We start from the raw sequence: 13,740 nt of genomic DNA, 5'->3' as shown, positions 1-13,740 counted from the left end.
TTCTACGGTATGTCTGTGAGTTTGTTTCTGTTCTGTATATAGATTCATTTGTATGATTTTTTAGGTTCCACTTATTTATTTATTTTTGGCCACGCTGCACGGCTTGCAGGATCTTAAGTTCCCCGACCAGAGATCGAACACGGGCCCCCCTGCAGTGGAACCACGGAGTCCTAACCACTGGACCAGCGGGGAGCTCCCTAGGTTCCTCGTATAAGTGATATCATGTACTATTTTTCTTTCTGTGTCTGACTGACTTCACGAAGTATGATCAGCTCTAGGTCTGCAAATGGCAATGTTTCATTCTTTTTTATGGCTGACATCCCGTTGTATATATCTGTACCACATCTTCTTTATCCACTCCTCTGTCCATGGACATTTAGGTTGTTTCCACGTGTTGGCTATTGTAAATAGTGCTGCTACAAACATAGGGGTGCATGTATCTTTTCGAATTACAGTTTTGTCTGGATATGCCCAGGAGTGGGATTGCTGGATCATATAGTAGCTCTATTTTCGTTTTTTAAGGAACTTACATACTGTTTTCCACAGTGGCTGTACCAGTTTACGTTTACACCAATAGTGCATGAGGGCCAGAGGGTAATTCTTCCACCTTGTCTCTGGGATAAGTGCGAAAAAGACCCCGGCAGCCACGTTCAGCTTGGGTTTCTAATATCAGAAAGAACTTTGTGAAAATCAGAGCTGGATAAAATAGGCAGTGTGGGGAGGCGACGGGCTTGCTGGCCGTGCAGGTGTGCGAGCCGATGGGAGGTGGCCGCTTCTCTGCAGGATATTGGAGGGGTTCGAGCCTAGATTACGGAGTTGAAGGGCACATCTGGGCGCAGGGCCTCTGGGTGCTGAACTTGGTGAATCCATCCCTCGCCCCTGCGGCCAGTGAGAACAGCACGGGGATGGCTCGGCCTCCAGCCTCGGGGCATCCTCGGGCGCTGCCGGTGTCTGCAGACCCCGTGCTGGTCTCTGTGTGCCTCAGGCCCTTCTTCATTGGAAATGATGGGCATCTGATCAAACTGGTTCAAGCAGAGGGGCCTTACTGGTTCGTGTACCTGAAAAGCCACTGGGCATCTCTTGGCCGTGCCCCACCATCGCGCCCTCAGGGCAGGAGGGCAGCCAGTAGTCCGGGCTCGTGGTCCAGCCTCATGGCAGCCCTGCAGGAAGAGAGGCTCCCGCCGGCGCCCTCTGAACCGCTCGCCGTGGTCAGCGGGGTGCAGCACTCTGACCGGAGTACGGGCAGCCCGTGGAATCAGGGGGCGGAGCTCGAGGCGGGTGTGGGAAATCCAGAGGCCAACAGGGTGCCGGGCAGATGCCCACGTCCATGTCTCTTCAGCTGCTATAGCAAGGGAAAGCGACAGGAGGAGCCGTTGTGGCCCCTGCAGACCCTGCTGGGAGGAGAGGGGTTCCGGCAGGTGGGTGGTCCTTAGGTGCAGAGCCCGGCCTCGTAGTAACCGCCTCCCGAGAGCCCCGGGCTCAGGCTCGAGGACAGAGGTGCGAGGAGGGCAGCACCACTGTGGTCTGCACGTGCTCACCTGGCACAGTCGACGAGAAAAGCTGGACCTGGGGACAGCAGAGGCTGCTCGCAGACCCAGCGGACGGGCAGTGGGGGTGAGGGGCAGAGGCCCGGGGGCCCGGGATGCAGAAGCGCGTCAGGTGTAGATGGTGAAAATGTCGCCTCTGCACCTCGTTGATGCTGGTCCTGGAGGGTGGAGGTCAGAAAGCTAGAGAAGGAGTCGTCAGGGGAACCCGGAGAGATGGGGAGAGCTGGCTGCGCAGAGGTGGGCAGAGCAGATTTGCAGTCCCGGGCTGGGAGCATAGAGTGGAACTTTACGGGCTTCTACGAGCAAAGGGGTAAGAACCTGGCTCTCCCTCGCTGGACAGCCTGGTGCACAGCTACTCCGCCTTTCTGTGCCCCGTTTTTTTGTTTGAATTTTATTTTTTTATACAGCAGGTTCTTGTTAGTTATCCATTTTATACATATTAGTGTATACATGTCAATCCCACTCTCCCAATTCATCCCACCACCACCCCCGCACCACTTTCCCCCCTTGGTGTGCCCCGTTTTGTTACGTGTCCAGTAAGGCTTTCGCGTTGGTCGTTCCCGCCCCCAGGGACCTTCTTCCTGGCTCCAGGTTCAATGCCGCCTTCCCGAGGAGGCCTTTCTGGGCCGCGCCTTCTCCCCCCACCCGTCTGAAGTCCAGGCCTCCTGTGGTCGCCACGGCTGCCCCTTGGTTTAGCTCTGCCCTAGTGCTGGCCCTTTTCTTAAACAGCCGTAAACCCGGCATGTTTTCCAAGGGCTTAGAGGCATTAACTCATTTAATCTGCACAGTGACTCTGCTGTGTGCACTGTCACTGTCCCCACTACCCAGGTGGGGAGACTGAGGCACAGGGAGGTTAAGTAACTTGCCCTAGGTCACCCAGCCAGAGAGCGGAGCTGGGATCTGAGCCATGCCTGTGAGTGTCTCTCCTGGGAGTTCATCGCGCTCCAGTGAGGATGTGTGTTCAAGGACAGGGACTTTGTCTAGACCACAGGTGTGCTGGTGCCACACCCACCCAGAGCAGGCGCTGGATGGATGCCTGGGGTGAATGGAGAAGTGGATGAGGGGCGAGGGGCCGGAACTTGTCCTGCAGACTTGGGAGGCCCTGAAGGTTCTAGGGCAGAGTCCTGGGAACACGGGCCAAAGCAGCCCTTCCCAGAGCCACGTCGGCCCCAGCCCCAGACACAGCACATTCTGTTTCTCTGGCCGGACATGCGCTGTGTGGGCCGGGCCCCCGCTGGCCCCTGAGGGTGCACAGTCAGCAGGGCCCCAGGCTGCGCTTCTTCAGTCCCGAGGGCCTGGAGCCCCGTTCAAGCTTGCAGGCAGGGAAGGGGGAGCCACTGCTGGGGGTGGCGGCGAGCCCGTCTGCCAGGTCGGGTGGGCTCTGTCACAGCCGGGTGCACTTCTCTGTTCACTCGCCGCGTCCGCTGCGTGTTGGCCAGGCCTGCTGCGCTCATCAAGTGTCTCAGGGACAAGGCAGGCAGAGGCTCCTTTCCATGGCGTCCCCTGGGTGCTCTGGGGGATCTCGGAGCCCCACAGGACGTGCCTCCTACCCTCCTGCCTCGGCCCGAGCCCGTCCAGTGCCCCTCGCTGCCCCAGGGCGGTGGGCAGGGCTGTGGGTGAGCAGCAGACCGAGTGTGTGACTTACCCACGCAGGACACCTGGGCTGCTCCGGTCAGCACGGAGCCCTGTGAGGGGCCAGTGGACCCAGGACCCCTGCCCAGCAGGGCCCACGGAGTACACGTGGGGCAGCTGGGGGCCAGCAAGATCCTGCGGGCCAGGGACTCACATCAGTGCTGGCTCTCCACGGTCAGGGAGATCACTCCTCTTGCCGGCCGCGCGCATCCCCAGCCTGGAGCCCCTGCCCGAACCCCCGCCTGTACCTCCAGCCGCAGCACCTTTCCTCTCAGTTTGCTGGGAGCCCCTCGTCTCTGGTCGTGGCCCGGTCAGTCCACATTCCTCTCCTGCAGCATCTTGTGAAGGGTGCCAGGTGGATGCGGCTCCTGCCCCGTTGGCCTCGGGCTGAGAGCTGGATCCCTCGGGCTCACACGCGGGTTCACTAGCATATATTGTGATCGCTGCCCCCAGACGGTGTCCTGAGCCCGCCACTCCTCCCCCACTCCTGCACCAGTGCTGGGGTGCCTGCGAGGGTCTCCTACCTGGGCTCCCGTAGAACAGCCAGAGGCGGCTTCTTAAACGGGGACCCAGGTCCCTCCACTGCCCTGATCAGAGCATGCCAGGCTTCTCATGCCACTCAGAGGAGAGCCAGATGCCCCTGCGGCCTGTCCACCCCGCTGCCCCTCCCCCAGGGCCCTACTCTGAGCCCTGGAGCAGCCTCATGGCCTCGATCCTACAAAACCCACTCCCACCTCAGGGCCTTCGCATTCGCCATTGCCTCCACCAAAAAGCTCCTTGAGCACTCTTGTCACTGTGTCACCTGCTCAGAGAAGGCCTCTGCCTCCCCTGCCAGAACCCCTCCCACCCTCGCTCGGCCACTTTGCCCTTCAGACTGGGCGGTGGCATCTGTCGTGCCGGGCGTTCGAGGCCAGCCATGCTCGCCGCTGTCATCCGGAGTGCCGCCCGGCACAGAGTCGGCATGCGGCACTTACGCCGCGGGGAGTCCTCATCCTATGGCCCCTGCGCAGCCTGCCCCTCCCACAAGGCTGTGGGCCCTGAGGGTGGGCCTGGCAGCTGTGAGGCTGCATGCCATTGGCCTGTGAACACAGGCAGGAGCAGCTGGGGCGGAGAGGGGAGCAGCCACCCCAGGGCGGCAGGATGAGGCTGGGCTGGACCAGGCATGGTGTCAGGGCTTCGGTGGGCCAGGCTGGCCCGGGTGGGTGACAAGGGCGCCCGAGAGGGGGCTCTCCAGTCACTTTCACATGGGATCCAGGCCAGGGACTGCCTCGCTGTCTTCTCAAGAGAAGCCGGAAATCCGGGTTCTGTGTCCAAGCTCCCGGTTTCTAAACATTGGCGACCAACTGGAATTCTTTCTGTTAACGTCGTGTGGGCTGAAGAAAATACATCTGTGGGCTACTGTGGAAGTGGGGGGCGGTCAGATATGGGCTGGGGTCCTGCGGGGGCCGCTGTGGAGCTGGTGGTGAGGAAGCATGACCCGCCCCACCCCGACCCCACCCCCGGTTGCTGCATCAGCACCAGTAGCCCAGTGCCTGGAGAGGCCTGGGGCTGGGGCAGTTCTTGGTTGGAGACCCCAGGGTTGCCGGGAGGAACGGGGATGTGGGGGAACGGGGCCACTCAGTGACCACTTCTGTGCCAGGACCCAGGCAGCCGGCAGTCGCTCCCTGCCCAGCTCTGAGCGCAAGGTTGGGGTGTGTGGCCACCTGGGATAAAAATAGCAGGGTCATCTTGAGGCTGGAGGTTGGCCTGCGTGTGGAAATACGGCATCTGCGGGACCCGCTGTCAGCGCATGGCTGGTGGTGGCAGGTAGATCCTGGCCCTCACCTCCATGCCCCCAGGGGCCAGCAGGACACTGACTTCTACCACTGGGGCAAGGCGTGGGGTGCCGGGTATACCCAAGGGCTCCACAGCTGCGAGGCTCCGGGTTCATCAGAGGAGGACACCGCCCTCCGAGGGTCACAGGTGCAGAGGGAGGGTTCAGTGGCACCTCCCCCTGCCCTGTCTCTTTCGACCGCCGCCTCCCTGTGAGGTCAGCTGAGCCGGTACCAGGCCCCGAGGCCGATGGGAAGAAGGGACCTGCTGGCTCACTGCTCAGCCCCTGAGGGCGCCCCGGCCCCCGGGCTCCTGGTCTGGGTGGATGCTCAGCCCCGCCTCAGGCCTCTGACTGCAGGTGGGGCCGGCACTGCGCCTCCACGTCCTCTGCCGTCCGTTGAGGTTTATCCTAAACCTTCCCGGTGCTCACCTACTGCGTGCAGCGTTCCAGGCGTTGCTCACCTACTGCGTGCAGCGTTCCAGGCGTTGCTCACCTACTGCGTGCAGCGTTCCAGGCGCCCGACTGTGTTAACACACAAGTCTCATGACACGGGCACTCGAGTCCCCAGCAAGGTCACGTGGCTGTCGGGCAGCACAGGTGACAAGCGTGCCAACCCCAGGGAGTAGTGTGGGGACTGAGTTGGCGTGCAGGGTCCTGAGACGGTGACGGCACGGAGCACGTGCCACAGGCGGCCAGTGTGTGCTGGGCAGGGCCCTCCAGCCTGCCTGGAAGCTCGGCACAGAGGGGACCACGGAGCGGGGAGGGGTGGGGCCCTTCTGTGCCCCCCCCCCCAGCCCCCGGCACCCTCCGTGTTCCTGCGCTGGCCCAGCCCTCCTGCAGGGCCCAAGCCATCCCGGTTCCCCTGCGTTGTGGGCTCAGGGTGGGGCAGGACAGGGTGCCGTGGAGGAGGAGGGGACGAGGGCTGGGGGAGCTGGAGGGGTGGGAGCGCCCGGCTGAGCCCATCTCTTGTCCCCCAGGAAGCCCGAGAAGGGTGTCCAGTACCTCATCGAGCGCGGCTTCGTGCCCGACACGCCGGTGGGGGTGGCCCACTTCCTGCTGCAGCGCAAGGGCCTGAGCCGGCAGATGATCGGGGAGTTCCTGGGCAACCGGCAGAAGCAGTTCAACCGCGACGTGCTCGAGTGAGTGGGGCTGGGGGCGCCCCACGCACACCCCAGGCTCCCCGCTCCCCTTTGTCTTTCTGACTCCCAGACACAGGGAGATGCCCTGCCAGCACCTCTGGCCCCATCCAGCAGGGCCAGCCCCTTCCCCCGGCCCAGCGACCCCTGGGCCAACCTCCCGCAGGGGCAGCAGGAGGGGAACCGGGGAGCTCAGCCCCCCTCCTCCTCCCTCTCCTGGCGGGAGATGGGGTGAGGGTCCCACCAGGCTGGCGGCCATAGACTCTCAGCTACTTGGAACCCTGCAGAAGAACAGGTTTCCAGCCCCCTGGGAACTGCTGACAGCTTTGAGAAGTCCTGCCTGCACGTACCCTGCACCCCCGGTCCTCCTCCAGACTGTCCCGAGTAGAAAGCCACCACACCTGGGTCCTGTGGTCACTGGGCAGGTGCTACGTGCGGGCTGTGTCCTCACCTCGTCCGCGGGGGTGTCAGGGGTCCATAACCCCTTCCGCAGACAAGGAGCCAGGGCCAGCAGGAGGCCGGCTTGGAACAGGTGCCCTGCTCCCCTTTGTGGGGACCTGGGGGTGCAGCTCCAGGCCTGCTGTGGGCACATTGCCGACCCAGACACTGCAGGCGGGATGGGTGACCCAGCCGGTGGGCCAGGAACGGGATCAGAGCAGGGTAAAGACTGACCCTCAGCAAAAACGGCAGGGCGGCCTGGCCACGCACACCTGCCGCCTCCGGGCGCCCCTGGGAGGAGTGGGGCGTGGGCTGTGGCCTCTCTGTTTCACAGGTGAGCAGACCCAGGCTTGGGGAGGGGCGGGGGGTCTGGCCTGGGTGCCCCCCCATACAGACACACCCACGTGCACACACATATATGTACACTAGTGTTCACTCAGTCACACAGACACACACACCGGAGAGGCAGCGAGCCGCTGGCGGTGCCTGGCCTGTGGCCGGCTGTGGCGTCTGTCCCGCCTGGGCTGCTCTCTCACAGCCCCGCCTTTCTGTTCTGGCCCCGCCCTGATAGTGTGGCTGGTGCCCCTCCCCCTTCGAAATCCGGGAGGAACCGTCCCAGGAGAACATGCTAGCTGCTCCGTGAATGGGGCCCAAGACCATGTGGTCTGGCCCCCTCCCCTGCAGCCACCCCTACTCTCCCCCCACACCCCCTCCGAGCTGCCTGTGAGTCCGTAGGAAATCCGCACATTGTTCTCCTCGGATCAGAAAATAGCAGCGGCCTCAGGAAGCAGCGAGACCCCCCCCCCAGGCATCCTAATCGGATGCTGGTCAGCGAATTGTCCTGCGGGGCCCCTGCCCTCACCCTGCCCCAACAGCCTTGAGTGCTCAGAGCGTCGCCCCAGGGGAGGGGGCCCACGGCCGGGGTCTCTGCAGCCCCACCGGGGGTGGTCAGGCGAGGGTCCCTGTTGCAGACCCATCTACTGTTCGGGGTCACGGTCAGAGGCAGGAGCAGGCTGTGCTGGGGGCGGGGCTGTGATAAGAGGTACCTGTGACCTGCAGCTCCCCAGCTCTGACCTCCTTGTGGGATCGGCAGGTGAGGGCAGCACAGCTCCTCCAGAGGCCCTGCAGAAATGCCTGGGAAAGCGTTGACGTGAGGGGCAGGCCCAGGGCGCGGTGGCTGCAGGGCCAGTGGGTGCCCAGACCTCCATCTCCTCCTGTGGAGGAGGGAGCCCACTCCGGCCGCCCTCCCTCTCGGGCCTCCCTGCGCTGACCCCTTGTGCTCCCTCTGCCCTCTGCGGGCCGTGATTGCCTGTGCAGCCGGCGGGAAGGTGGGCAGGGGACACTGACGGGGCCTTCTCTCATTTCAGCTGCGTGGTGGACGAGATGGACTTCTCCGCCATGGAGCTGGACGAGGCTCTCCGGAAGTTCCAGGCGCACATCCGGGTCCAGGGGGAGGCCCAGAAGGTGGAGCGGCTGATCGAGGCCTTCAGGTGGGGGCGGGGCAGGTGTCAGGTAGAAAAAGCGTCCCCGCTCGAAGACCAAGGCTCAAGGGCAGACCCCCCCTTCAGGGTCAGGTGGCCATGAGCTATCGGGACGGGGGGGGGCGGGGGGCGGCAGCCCCTCCTCTGCCACGTGCTGTGCGGCTCAGTGCTGGAGCCAGGGCCTCGAACGTCTTCGTGGTCCTCTCGTCCCCACTGGTTCGTGAGTCCATCTGTGTCATCACTCGTCTGCTCATTCACAGGGGCAGATGCTCCCTCAGTGACGCAGAGGGCGTGGTTCTGACACCTGCACCACTGTGTGACCTTGCTCTGGTTACTTAACCTCTCTATGCCTCACGTCCTTGCCAGTAGAGAGGGGTTGATGAACGCACCTACCCTGGAGGGGGTGGAAGGATTAAACCACTCAGGCCGTGTGGGTGCACTCCGCCCAGTGCCTGGTCCCCCAGAGAGCCTGCAGTCAAGGCAGGCTGTCCTTGCGCCATCTTCCATGCTGGGATGGTGTGCACACTGGCCGCGTAGGGAGTCCATGCCCTGCGCGGGGTGTGGGAGACCCAGCTCTCTGGGCTCAGCAGGGGTGGTGGGTTCACAGGGGAGCAAGGTCGCAGGAGGAGGAACCCCGGGCCCTGGGAGGGGAACGTTCAGACACTTCCATTCAGGAGGGCTTCCTGGAGGGGGCGGCACTTAACAGGGAAGACGAAATTGAAGCCCACATCATCTAAGCGCCCATGGCTGCTGCCTGCGGGTTGTGGGCCTCGGTCACGGTCACGGTGCCCCACCCAGTTCCTCTTCTCCATCCCTGCCCCACCCACCTACCCCTGCACAAGGTCGCCAGTGGAGGGAACTGTGGGGTGGGGTGTGGGGCGTATTCAAGGCAGTGAGGACGTGAGCAGATGACTCTGTGAGGCAGTTTGTAGCGAGGCTGTTAGTTCAGCTGCCGCAACAAAGACGTCCGCCACAGCTGCCGTGGCTGAAACGCCCCGGAAGTGGGCCGCCCTCTGAGCTGGCGTGGAGGAGGCCTGGGCTCCTGTCATCTGAGGTCCCCGGGAGCAGATTCAACACCCATCACATTCACGTTCCAGGCAGGCAGAGAGCACGCAGGGCACCCCCTGCCTTTAAGGCACAGCCTCGAAGGTGCCCACATCGCATTGGCCGGAACTTAGCGCGTGGCTGCGCGGGGGCCGAGGGACGTGGTCATCAGCCCTGAGCAGCCACATGCCGGCCGAACTACGGGCGGGTGGGACTTAACTCACACAGTGGGGGGTGGTGAGTGGACGGTCAGGGCCGGCTCTGCCAGACAGGCGACATCCCCGTGTACCAGAGACGGAGGCTCCGAGGTCAGTGACCAGCTTCAGCTGTTTAGGGCCGCTCGTGGGTGAGGGGCGGACTGGCTTCCTGCCCTGGCTGAAGCACCACCCCGTCCTCCCCCAGCCAGCGGTACTGCATCTGCAACCCCGGGGTGGTGCGGCAGTTCCGGAACCCAGACACCATCTTCATCCTGGCTTTTGCCATCATTCTGCTCAACACCGACATGTACAGCCCCAATGTCAAGCCCGAGCGCAAGATGAAGCTAGAGGACTTCGTCAAGAACCTCCGAGGTGAGCTGCCCTGGCCGCGGCGGGACGCCCGCCCCCTCCCCACCAGCACGCACCTGACAGAGGTGCCCACAGCACGGCCTCACGTGGGGAGGGGTGGGGCTCCTCCCCGAAGGAGCCCACGCAGTGCAAGTTCCCATAGAGGGCTCTGAATGCTGTGGCGGGGGCACTCCGAGGGGGAGGCGGCGTGTTGTCTCAGAGGACTGCAGGGCTCCGCAGGCCCAGGGCACCAGAGGGCAGAGGCCTGAGAGCGCAGCTGGGCTCAGCGCCTGGGGTCGGGCCGCACACGGTGGATCCAGGCCTGGTTGCAGGGGCAGAGGGAAGATGGACCACAAGCTGGGTGCTGGGCACCCCGGGGCCTCCGAGCACGGGGGGTGGGGACGGGATGGGGGCCGGGCAGGGGCTGGCACTGTCCTGCCCCCATCACTGCTGCCCACACAGCATCGCCCACCATACCCCTCTCTCAGTGGTCCTCTTGGAACAGACTTGTCTTTTTGTTTTTGTCTTCTTATGAAACGTATGTATTTTTAAAATGAACTTTACGTCATCAGCGTAAGCGGGAAACCAGTAGCATTTGTCACACATGGGCATCATTTACGAAAACGAGTGCCGTGAAAAGGCAAAACCACTGTGGGTTCCAGCCAGGCTGTTCCTGGCTGGGCCCAGGGCCCGAGGCTGCCCTCTCCTCCCTGGCAGGTGGGCCCACGTGGGGCAGGTGACCAGGGGCTGGGCAGCCAGACGGAGACTTCCTCCTGTGTCGCCAGGCAGGAGAGGGATGGAAAAGGGCACGGCTGTCTCCATGTTTTCTGCTGGCAGGTCCCTCCTGTCCGTGGAGTCCCGGGCTGGGGGACTGTCCCTGTCCTTGGGAAACAGCTGTAAGGGACTGAAGTCCCTTTAGAAATGGCATCATAATTTTATAAAAGGGAAACAACCGATCTGAATCAAGTCCAACTTTTCGAGCTGTTTAAATTTCTCATTTTGTCCTTCATTTCTGTAAAACTGCTCCGTCGTCGCGTCCCCCAGAGCGGAGGGTCTGTGCTGGCGCTCCCTGGGGGTGGGCCCCACCCTGACAGGCGGTCCCGCAGGGAGCTGGGCTCAGGGCCCTCCCCGTGCAGCCCTCCGCAGGCCCCGGGGAGGGGCAGGTCTTAGCTGTGGTTCCTAGGAACCTCGTTGATAAGAGATCCAGTCGCCAGAACAGGTGAGGGAGCAGGGCGGTCAGTGGACACTGATGGTCCGGGGGGCTGCAGCCCCTCCCCTCCTCTCTGCCACCTCAAGCCCCTGTCCTCGCTGGGCCTGGTCAGGTCTGGTCTCCACGGCGTCCCCGTGGCCCTGGATGCAGGCGGTTGCTGTGTAGCTGCCGGGAAAGCTGGCCGTGAGCTGCGTGCTGTGGGCGACCCTGGGGAGCTTAAGGGACTCTGATTTTTTTCTCTGGTTTAGCAGCTCAGCCATGTAACTGGGGCCTCTCCTGTGTGAGAAGTGAGACAGAAACGAGGCCCGTGGACAGAGGCTCGGGGGAAGACAGGGCTGCTGGGTCAGATACCTGCTGGTCGGCCGCCCTCATATCTGCGGCTTCGTGGTTTGTGCGCATCCTTGCATCCGCCGTCCCGGCAGTCTGGGGGAGGGGGGCTTTGTCACCCCAGTTCCCAGGGCAGGGGCTGAGCACCCCAGAACCAGGAGAGGAAGCCACTGATTCTTTCTTGCGAGCCTGGGCTGTTGCCACCAATCACCTGTTTTCTTTAAGCCAGGGACTCTAGCGTTCTCTGCCCCATCTTCCTTGAGCTTCAGAAGGTTCAGAGAGGGAGGGGAATTGCCCAAGGTCACACAGCAAGTGTGTGTCAGAGGAGGCAGGACGCTGGCCTCCCAAAGCCAGGTCGGCACTCTGCGCTGAGCACATGTCCCAGCTTGTTCTTTTTAGAGAGTGCCCCCCTGCCCCAACATGCGCCGGACACACATTTTCTCTGGAATCGCTCAGTATGCCCAGCGGGTCCAGCAGCAGGGGGGCCTCCGGGAGTTCAGGGATAGGCAGGGGAGGAACCTGGAAGCCAGGCAAGCGATATTTTGCTTTTATTGCTATTTGCCTTCAGATTTTTTAAATGTATATTTTGAATGGGTCTTATCCTCACATAGTTCAAAAACCAGGAAGTAACATGACCCAGCAGTTGCCCTCCTTGGAATTTACCCAAATGAGCTGAAAACTTAACGTCCACACAGAAACCTGCACACGGGGTTTATAGCAGCTTTATTCGTATTCACCAAAACTAGGACGCAACCAAGCTGTCCTTCCGTAGATGAATGGATAAACCTTGGTCCGTCCAGACAGTGGGATATTATTCAGCACTGAAAAGAAATGAGCTACCAAGTCGTGAAAAAACACGGGGGAACCTTAAAGGAACATCGCTAAGTGAAAACAACCTATCTGAAAGCCTGCAATCTGATTCCAGCTGCGCCACGTTCTGCAGGAGGCGAAGCTGTGGAGACAGTCAGACCAGTGGTTGCCGGTGGTCGTGGGGGAGGGATGAAAAGGAGAAGCACAGAGCGGGTTTTAGGGCAGTGAAAATTCTGTACGGTATTATAATGGCAGGCACATGGCCTCGTCCATATGTCCAGACCCACAGGGTAGACGACACCAAGAGTGAACCCTCGTGTGAACCGTGGGCTCTGGTGACTGGGTAGGTCCTTCAGTTGTAACGAAGGCGGCGTTCTGGTCGGGGTGCTGATTGGCGGGGAGCTGGGGGTATATGGGAGCTCTCTGTGCTTTCCCCTGAATTTTGCTATGACCTTAAAACTGCTCTGAAAAAATAGCTAATTAGAAAAAAGCCAGAAAGCATAAAAGGTGCACCGCAGGGCCCTTCCCATCCCTGGAGGTCATCGGCTTTGAGTCCCTGCTGTGCCACGCGGAGCTTCTCGTGGGAGCCGGTACAAATGTGCACGGCTGGTTTGACCCTCTTCCGCTCGGCGCCTCACTCTTTGGTTCGGTAAACCTAAGGGCTGTTGCCAAGGCTTGCCGTGGCCTTCCTCGTTCCTGCAGGCGTACAGTAATCCCTGTCCCAGGAGTCCTCGTATGCGGACCGCTTAGCCGGCCCCCTGTGAGTGTGCAAATGGGTTAGCTCCCGTTTTGTGCGATTTGGAAGCAGGGCTGCGTTGAATGTCACACCCCACAGGACCAATCCCCCAGAGCCACTCAGTGGGCCCGAGGGTGTTTGAATTTCTGACTGGCAGGTGGTGCCGGACAGCCCACCAGAGGGCTTGAGCCGTCCCACTGCCCCACGTACCTCCAGCAGCGGTACCAGAGGGCGGGGGGCGGGGGGCTTCGCGTCTCTGTCGTGAGCGGGGCTGGGACTTCCTGACAGCACTTTGGGGGCCGTGCAGCAGAAAGGGCGCAAGCTTGTTGTCAGAGCGACCCGGCTTCAAGTCCCAGAACTGGGACAGCAGCCACTCAGATCCCCTGAGCTCTCGTGTCAGGGGTGTGAGGGTGACCCCGTGAGCCGCCCTGGTCCCTGTAAAGTCACCGTGCTCTTGGTGACCTGTGTCACTGAGGAGAGGACTCGTAGCTCAGAGAGACCATGACTCAGGCCGACAAGGGGCAAAGTGAGGATGCGGGCCGGGCAGCCCCATCCCCAGGCCCCCGCCAGCCCGTCGGTGCAATGGGGACCGTGGTGACCGCCCCACGGGGCGGCGGCCGGGATTGAGCGGGGCCGTGTGTGCTGAGCCCCCTGGGCGTGGCTGCAAGGTGGCACAGGCCCCTGCACACTCATCCAGGGGCAGTGCCAGCCTGGTCCCTGGTGCGGGGGCTCCGAGCACACGTGTGGTGGACGGGGCAGGGCCGGCTGCGGTGGGTCTGGAGGCCTTTGGTTCAGCGGGGGAGTGGCAGGGGGACCGCTGTCCGGATTTGGTTTAGAAGCCGGTGCCTTGGGGTGAGCCCTGCCGCTGTCCCCTACCAGGCGTGGACGATGGGGAGGACATCCCCCGGGAGATGCTGATCGGGATCTACGAGCGGATCCGGAAGCGGGAGCTGGAGACCAACGAGGACCACGTGTCGCAGGTGCAGAAGGTGGAGAAGCTCATCGTGGGGAAGAAGCCGGT

At 62.3% G+C, this 13,740-nt stretch overlaps 1 protein-coding gene across 4 annotated transcripts in view; it reads left to right on the top strand.

Annotated features, from left to right (window-relative positions):
• Window positions 1–13,740, top strand: part of IQSEC1 (IQ motif and Sec7 domain ArfGEF 1) — a 112,759-nt gene that overhangs the window by 82,443 nt on the left and 16,576 nt on the right. For all 4 annotated transcript variants that reach the window (XM_027093956.1, XM_027093958.1, XM_027093957.1 and 1 more), the window contains exons 4-7: window positions 5,970–6,131; window positions 7,934–8,056; window positions 9,494–9,660; window positions 13,599–13,738. In XM_027093956.1, coding sequence (XP_026949757.1) covers window positions 5,970–6,131; window positions 7,934–8,056; window positions 9,494–9,660; window positions 13,599–13,738 — 592 coding nt within the window. The remainder of the gene's footprint in view (window positions 1–5,969; window positions 6,132–7,933; window positions 8,057–9,493; window positions 9,661–13,598; window positions 13,739–13,740) is intronic.

The sequence above is a fragment of the Aethalodelphis obliquidens genome, unplaced genomic scaffold (genome assembly GCF_003676395.1).
Source record: "Aethalodelphis obliquidens isolate GAN/ISIS:26980383/991018 unplaced genomic scaffold, ASM367639v1 scaffold86, whole genome shotgun sequence".
Lineage (NCBI taxonomy): Eukaryota > Metazoa > Chordata > Mammalia > Artiodactyla > Delphinidae > Aethalodelphis > Aethalodelphis obliquidens.
This window is presented reverse-complemented; position numbering and strand designations above follow the sequence as displayed.